Genomic DNA, 9,012 nt, shown 5'->3' on the forward strand with positions numbered 1-9,012 from the left:
ACCTAATCACAACTCATTACATTAAGCACTGCTCCAAGAAGCTCTCCTCAAGCCCTCTGCTCACAGGGGTCACTGAGCTCCAGGACAGGGGACACAAGGAGGGTAGGTGGAAAACAGTGGGAGGGACTTGTGCATTGGTCAAAAGCTCTATCATTCCCACTCTGGTATTCTCCATTGCAGCTCAGAAGTGATGTTGCTTTGACTGATTCCATGTGTGGGAACCAAGTTGCCCATGCTACTCCTGCTGCCCACACACAAGGACATGGGTAAGACCGTGGAGCTCCTCTGCAAATACCAAGCAAGGACACTTGGATATCAGGGTGTCTATGTAATGCCAAGCAAATGGCTCCTCAGTGAGCGGGGACTGTCTCTCCTCCCAGGGAGCTCATCTTCAAGGACCTCCACTTGTTCCCTCACTGCAGTGACTGCAAATACTGCTCCAGCACTAGTGCTGGTTTCTGGGCTGAAGCAGTGGCAGGGTGTCTATGTCTGTACATAAGCAGCAAACTCCCAGTGTGCACAGGCAGGACAGCATCCCTGGGCCAGTATGTGGCTTGTTTCAAGCATTCTGTGCACACATGCACATGCAATGTTTTGGGAGCCAGGCAGGGCAGAAGGGCTCACTGCAGGACATGGGTTGAGAAATGGGAACAAGGGGCAGCTCGTGAGCACAAGGTAGTTGTGGCTGCCCTGCATGCAAGCTCTCTGGAATGGGGCTGTATATTGAATCTATGAGGTTCTTAAGTCATCACATTTACAATTTGTATTCTCCAGCCTTTTAATCTCAGCAATAATCTCAGACTAAACCTTTGCTGAGGTATGTGGAAATTTCACTGTTCCTGTCAGCCCTATGTACAAAGTGCCCATGGGCAGGACTGAACACACTTCCTGATGGCTTCAGTGTTATTATCCAGCTCCCTACTCCCATTAAAGTAATTGGCCAGTCCCTCATCTACTACCTGGGTTGCCCAGGTCCCCCTTGTTGGATGCAGGTATAACATATTAGAAAATATGGGGGCACAAACACTTACCATCCCTCCTGCATGTCTGTGTGCACATCACAGGGAATCGCACCTAAGTTTTGTACCACTTAGGACTCCCCCTTTGCCCTGCAAACCAGCACCACACATGCATTTTTTACATGTTAAGAGTTGCTTTACTTCAGAGGTCTCCACATCAGTAAAACCTCTCCAGGAGGTTTCCTGCTAGAGAGCTGGCTATCAGCAGGGACTAGTCTTCAAAGTGAGTACATTCTTCATTAACAGGCCTTAAACTGAGATGAAATAAGCACTGATAAACTCCATAAAAATGGAGTCAGACTTACCCTGCTTGGATGAACCCCACACTTTCAGAGGAGGGTGGCATAATTTCTGCAGAATGCTTGAGTGGCCTCAAATAACACACTGAACTGTCAGGCACAAGCCCAAGTGATGGCATGAGCCAGCACTGAAATAATGAGTAGCTGATCTACAGTTTTTCCCCTCTGGTTTATTAAATGAATGCTCCACATACCAATTCCCACTGACTGGAAACAAGGAGAAAATCCCAGAACAGTAACTCATAATCCTTTCTTTCCCTGTGAAGATTCAAGGCTGTGGCCATGTATGGATGTTGTGAAGTGGATAAAGTTGCTGTGGCGTCACAAGTTATCACACATTAGCTGAACTGTGTCATTGGACCCTGCTCCTGGCTCCCTGCAGCTGGGTGGTAAAACATGTTTGCTCATGATGGGGCTGGAGCAGGTACACTGGCAGGCTCCAGATAAGCATGCTTTGCTGATAAGCAGTACCTCATTAAGCCTCAAGACTCAACGGCTTGCAATGCAATCCTTGCCCCAGAAGCCCTTCTTCTCAAATTGTAGCCATCAGTTATGGAACAAGCAGCAGGAAACCCCTCTGGGAAAGTGGTCAATACTGGATTAATTCCTGCACATTACACGGGGAGGATTTAGGGCTAGAGACCATGCCAAAGACTAGTGGTAGAAGGACCGGCCAACTGTGTTGCTGAGTACAACTTTGCCATAGCTGTGTCTGGAGAGGATACTGCAAATGACACGTGGAGATGATCCAGTCAGTGAAACCAAACTGCTCTGAACTCTGCTGGGATCAGAGTTCATGGACATGAGTTACAGTAGCATTTGGACTTTCCAAAACTGAAACAAGGTCCACCCCTGGGTATGGGGCATGATCTAACATAAAAAACTTGTCAGGCTCATTCTTCACTCCACTAAATAGGACCAGGCTTCTTTGTCTTCGTATCTCAAAAAAGAATGGGTTTTTGAGGTTCCTGCCCTTCCACACTACCACTCAAAGGAGATGGTTGTCTTCTTGCCTGAACCTTGGTTTAGTCTTAAGCCCCAGCCTGAGTCCCAGAAAAGCTAGAAATAGACCCAGCTCTCTGAGGGTCTCTTCCAGTCAGCACTCCCCAGAGCCACCCCATCTCTCATCCCACATCCAACCTCTGTGCTGAGCCAGACACATGGGATCAATGCACAGAACTTGCTGACTCTCCCTCCTGTACAGAGTGGGGAATCTGTATCATTTAAGCCTTTTCTGTTCAACATTCACAGCTGCAAAAACAGCAGGCAAACTCCTGATCTCCCAAAACTGAGCACCAGGCACATACCCTTGTCCACTGCTCTGCCCAGATGCTCTTGGGATGGGAGCTACACACATTCAGGATGGGTTCTCCTTATCTAGGTGTTGTATTTGTATTTCGAGAGAAGAGAAAACATTCTTCAGGGCATATTTTCTATTTATTTTTCAGTCTTGTTCTGAAGTCAGGCAGGTTCCTCTGTTCCACCCCAGTAGGAGGTCAGCCCAGTGTGACCATCATCCACAGGAATGTTGCTCCAAGACCAAGCACAGCATCCCCCCCAACAAGGCTGACCCATGAGGAGGCATCAAAGGACAGTTTGACTGGTGGAGCAAAGCATGACTCATGTTTTTTTGGATAGTCAAAGGACTTGGAACAAATGTCTTATACTTGTGTTGGTTTAGATAAAAGGACCCCAGCCTTGCCACAGAATCATCAGGGCTGATGAGTGATCACTTGCGTAGACCTCCTTTGCCCTCAGATGCTTTTAAAATGGAAAAAAACCCACATGATAACAACAATAATAATTATTCTTTAGGTTGGAAAAGACTTTTAAAAAATCACCAAGTCCAACCATTAAACCAAGTGATGCCAGTCCCACCACCAACCCACCACAACAGGCAGCCTGATCCAATTCTTGACAGTCCTTTCCTTGAAGAAACTTTTCATGACATTAATCAAATCAAAATAACAATAGATTTTTATTTTTTTTTTTTTCCACAGGTTGGAGGCACTCAATCCTTTCTGGACCAGGGCTCACTGGGGTGCCAAGAGCAAGATCAGGGATTGGGGCTGCATGGTTGTGATCACCTGTCATCTGGGTGTCAAAAAGTTTGGGACATTTTGCTGCGTGGTTCCTCCTGACCTGGCTGAAAATCACTGCCTTTACAGACCCAATATCTGGCTGGCAGGAGAAGGCTGGACATGGCATGCTTGGAGTGGGGAACTGAGGGGGCAGGGACTGCTACATCCACCTCCATCTGGCCTACTGAAGCAGGGAATGAAGGAAAAGGAAGAAGGGGGTGGGTAGGAAAGAAAATCCCAAAGATCCTCGGATAATAAGCACCATTAATGTTAGCTGCCTCATGATTGTTTCTTATTAAAAAGAGACCTGTACTTTTATCTGTGCAGGATATGCTGTTGGGATGAGGGAATTAGCAGAGTGACTGCCTCCATATCATCTAATTAGCAAAAATGTTGATAAGCAGATACAATCACATATGATTAGGATCCTTTTTTAAAAGCCACTCCATTAATTAAATAGACAGAAAGGCTGCCTACAGCCCTCACGTGCCGCTGATTAGATACAAATATTTACAACTAAACTCACCTCCATCAGCCATGGGACACTTTTGAGTATTTTTAGTGACATCAGATTACCATTGATTTTCATCCCCAATGTCAGACCATTCTGTTAGTATCTGAAAGTGCTGCCTTGGGTTTTGGATGCTTTAAATCATGTTAAGGGTTTATCTTAATGACGCTGCTGATAACCACTGTTCAGGTCACTCGTACTTTCTCTTCAAAGAACACAGTATGGGCCAGCTTTTATTGTTTGTACTTGAGATTTAAGATACGAAAACATTTCTCATTCCAAAGCCTTGGTTTCTAGGGATAGGGCTGCCAGGCCAGTTTGGGTCTAGTTACTTGATGTGTGTATCTCTCATTTCCCTTTCTTCCTGCCTCCTGTTGACTTTTCCTTTTTCCCTTGCAAATGCTTTTGGCTCACAGCAGTGGCCTGTCTTGAACGGCTGCTAATCACTGACGTCTGCTGCAGGCAGCAGACAGACAGACAGCGAGCATCCTCTGTTCAGGGATGACAGGAGAAAAACACTCCCTACTTTTCAGCTGGGTAGGATGTGCTAAATCCAAAACAGATAACCCAGTGCACCAGCCACTCTGAAATGGACTCTCAGCATCAAAAGCAAGTAGGGGAAGAGACACCTTGCAAAAACAGAACAAAAGGCAGTCACCTCCCTTCCATGCATAGCCCCACTCCTCAAAGTAGATAACTGACCTGGGACCCTCTCCAACATTTCTGATGTCCAATTTTCCCTTCTGGGTAATAGAGAGTAGGAACAGCAGTTCTTGAAACTTCTGCCAAGCATCTGCAAGAGGACTGTGCTGGCAGTGCCTAGGAGCTGTCAGCACCTTCTGGGGACTTGTGGGTGGTAAGCTTGGATCACCTTCAAGTCCAATGGACAATCCTTAAAAAAATCTAGTCCCTTTCATGAAGATTTCAAGCATAAGACTACAGTCTGAGTGAGCCACCAAGTCTTAGCTCTCCCCTCAGTGTAGAAGACCACTTCAGGGTGTTTTGGGAATTCAAAGAGCCCTCTGAGCTCAGATGGGCAGCAGCAGCTTGCTGTTGGGCTCAGGTTACTTCTGCGATTTCTACAGAACCAACAACATCCAGCAGAAAAGGAAATCATGTGGCACAACCACCCAGTAATTAAGGAGACTTCTGTGACAAGGGAGGCAAAATCTGAGATCTCTCCAGTGAGGTGAGCTCACAGGAACGTGAGCTCATTTGCTTTGCAGTTCCTTCAGCTCCAGTAGCCAGACCTGTAGTGCCCTGCGGCAACTTTGACTGCCTAAATCTGACAAGCACCTCCTTGCTACTGCCCCATCACTGACCAGTGAGAACACCAGCAGTATCAGCTCAGTTGCCTTCCTCCTTCTGTCTCCATTGCTGCCTCCAGGCTGACATGACGGCCCCTTGTTTTCACAGCTTCCCCAGGTTGTGTGTTAGGACAGCAGCCAGCTCAAACGCTGCGCACATGCTCTTTTTGGTCTGGCTGGCTCTTGACTTCTTCCCGAAGTGTGGGATAATGGAAAAGAGGGCAGTGATCTGCAACATATGTTGCTATTAGTAGGTGTTTATGATACTGTGTTACAGACAGATGAATTCTCATTATTGGCACTTCCTTGGAGACCTTCATGCAGTGTTTCCCTTTGAGGATATTGTATTTCTCACCACAATGGCAAATCCAAGGAATAGAAAGGTTATCCAGATGCAGGATAACCCTAGATTTGATTGCCTGTGCCGAGTTCCTGGGCCATCCCTGTTGTACTTGCATACACATCTTGGGACAGGTATCCAAAAAGGCACATAGGAAAGAGGCTAAGGTTGGTAATTCTGGGAATTTAATTTGCTACCAACATGAAAATTAGGCTCTTCTGAAAGTGTTAAGCTTTTCTGTTAATTCAGAAAAGATTATGTTATCCATCTAATCATGATTTTAGGAAAATTTCCCACTCGGGGTTTAAAAATGGCCACATGGGGAAGTTCCAGTGATTTGCTACCTTCATAAAGAGTGATGTGCAATGTATTTTGAATTTAAATTTGGCTAATGATATCTTCCAACTGCTTTGTCTGGCAGCCTGAAGATCCCCATGGCACTGAATTTCTGTTCCCATGCAGGTTCTTGCTGACTATGATGTAGTTGGCATTGAACTTCTTCTTTCCCCAAATCTCTCACTCCAGACCATATTTTCCAATCCCTTGGTCACATTTTATGGCCTTTCCCTGGGCTTACTCTGATTTATCAATACTCTTTCTGAACTACAGGTAACCAAACTGCAGCTTCCCTGTAGCTGTTGTCATCAGGAATTATGTCCTGTGGGATAGTGTGACCTGACTACACCACACTTCCCTGGATTGCACATGAATTCACTCTGAGTATCTGAGAATCCCACTGTAGGGCAGGTTCAGGCAAAAGCAGACTGACAAAGTCATGAGGGTGGTGAAACAGTGAAAGACATTGCCCAAGGAAGCTGTGGATGCCCCAGCCCTGGAAGTGTTCAAGGCCAGTTTGGTTGGGGCATTAAGCAACCATTTCTAGTGAAAGGAGACTCTGCCCATGGCAGGCGTAGGGATTAGATGACCTTTAAAAAAAGGTCACTTCCCACCCAAAACATTTTATGATTCTGTGGCAGTCCTACATTGTGACCGTGGCATGCAAAGCAATCACATCGAGACAAGAGATGTGCAGGGCAGAGTTGCTTCTCAGAGAGAGCCCAAGGCCAAGAGCTTTTCTTCCTGTTTATTTCTTACTTTTTATACATTTGTGGGTTGGGTTGTGGATTGGCTTCTGGGGTTATCACCTCTCAGCCCAGTGGCCAGACCAGTTAACAATTGTTTTCAGGTTAGAAATATGTAAACAAAGGACAGGGAATGAAAAACAAAAGGTTTGTTTATGTTACCATGTGTGAGAAAAGGGAAAACTGCTCCTAATATTCTGCAGAAGCTAACGAAACGGACTCCATCTTATGAACAATCAGAAGGCTTTAAAAAAACTCAGAAAAACCAGAGTGACACTACATCACAGCTGTGTCATCAACTGTGTCAGCAAAGTTACATCCAGCAGCTACAACATCATGTGCATGATCTACATTTAGAACCAGAAGGCCAGTGACAACCAACTCCACACTAGAATGTGGTCAGGAGAACTGAGCCAGGATTGGCTGAACCCTCTCTGAGGTCACAATCTCACAGTTTGTGAGGAGCAGGTTTGAAAAGAATGTCTATGGGCAAGTAGCTCTTGGTTGCCTTGCACTGCAGTATAGATGTCCTAGGGTAACTTTATGATGTTTGTATCCCCAATCGTCTGTTCTGTTTGTGCTGTATATTGAGTCCTGTGCCTTTAAGACTAGTTTTAAGAGCAAGGAGAAGCGTGGAGTTTGTTTTGAGAAAACTGCCTGACTCCTCCACATTCTGCTGCGGACGGTGTGTTCGGCGGAGGCTTGGAGAGACTGCAGGACAGAGATCTTTTTTTTTGCTTTTAGTTAGTTTCAGCTAGCTAAGGCAGAGAAGTTCCCTGGACTGTTTTTTTTCTTTTTCTTGGAACTGTTTAAACTTGCTCTAGACTGAAAACCCAGGGGAGCACCGGGGGTTGCACCTGCGGCCCACCGGAGCCTGGACCTCGGCATTTTCCAGCAGCGCCGGAGGGACTGGGACTGAGGAGAGACTGAGAGAGAGCCGAGCTACACCCACGGCAAGGACTTTCTCAATTTGCCATCTCACTTCAGAAGGAGAGGTTTTATTGTTTCATATTATTCATTCTTTATACTTGTATGCACTTTTTTTGTTTAGTAAAATAGTTTTTTCCACTTTTCTCCAAAGAGGTTTTTTTTTTGGACTGGTTGGAGGTGAGGCCACTTGGGTTTGCTTCCCAGAGGGATCCTATACAGGGGTTTTCCCCCAAATTTGTCTCCAAACCAGGACAATAGAGCAGCTCATGGGGCAGACTGAACATCTCCCTACCTGTGAGGAGTGCAGTGTCACTGGGTATCCAGGAGTGTCTGCAAGCTGATCAACCTTAGTGGGAGAGAGATAACCAGGCATCTTCCAAAAAAACCCAGCTTTCTTCTGAGATGGTAGATTACTACAAGGTCCTTGGACTCCAAAACAATGCTTCACAGGATGGTATTAAGAAATCCTACCACAAACTGGCACTAAAATGGCATCCTGATAAGAATCCCAGAAAGAAGGAGGAAGCTGAGAAGAAATTCAAAGAAATTATTGAAGCATACAGGATTTTGTCCAACCCTCAGAAGCGATCTCTCTATGACAAGTCTGTTGAGGAGAGCAGAATCCCCAGAAAAAGAGCTGCAGCAGGTTATACCAACTTCTTTGGTTCCTATCAGGGGTTCCTTAGTCAAAAAGAGGTATTTGGAGGGATGTATCCATTTACATGTATTTTATCAAACCCTTTTGACATCAGAATCAGTCATGAAAACTGGCAGAACATATGTGGAAGAGGAAGAAGGTCCAGGGAGCTGTCTGTACAATGGAATTCATGCTGTCCCAGTGGGCACCCCACCTCCATCTATGCTGACAACAGAGTGATAGCCGTTACTGAAGTGATCGATGGCAAGAGCATCACCCTGAAATGCATTGAAGAAGGGCAGGGGATAAAATAAGTGGAAGAAGATGGCCAGCTGAAGTCTGTAATGTTCAATGGGAGAGGCTGTGGGGTGTGTTCTCATAGCTCAACCGATGTGATCTACTACAAGCAGTATCAATAAAGGCTGAATTCATGACACAACCAATGCAGACTTCTCAATGGTTGGGAACAAAATATTTCACAAGTAATGTTTATGCTAAACTAAAGAGTGTGAGTCCACAATGCCTGAATGAGATTATAGATAATGATTATTCAGTAAAAATGTATCACAGATACAGTAGGTCCTCCTCCAGTGTTGGTATCTAAAGCAGCATCTAAGAGCAAGTTCTTCCTTTTTCCATCACTGGGTCAGAGTGAGTCTATTGCTGCTTGCAGTAGCAGGGATCTCCTGGGGCAGCGCTGGCAGCTGCACATACCCAAACCTGCTGGAAGGAATAAGGGAACACAGACTGGGAAGGAACCCAGCTCACCCAGAAAGTGTTGAGTCCAGGAGGATCTGCAGATCCTC

The 9,012-nt window shown here is 45.7% G+C and overlaps 1 protein-coding gene across 1 annotated transcript; it reads left to right on the top strand.

Moving 5' to 3' along the window:
* Nucleotides 1-7,971: 7,971 nt before the first annotated feature.
* On the top strand, nucleotides 7,972-8,625 carry DNAJB8 (DnaJ heat shock protein family (Hsp40) member B8). Its single transcript, XM_040076539.1, is given in 1 exon segment — nucleotides 7,972-8,625. A coding segment is annotated over 1 exon segment (654 nt).
* Nucleotides 8,626-9,012: the final 387 nt, after the last annotated feature.

Source organism: Hirundo rustica, chromosome 12 (genome assembly GCF_015227805.2).
Source record: "Hirundo rustica isolate bHirRus1 chromosome 12, bHirRus1.pri.v3, whole genome shotgun sequence".
NCBI lineage: Eukaryota > Metazoa > Chordata > Aves > Passeriformes > Hirundinidae > Hirundo > Hirundo rustica.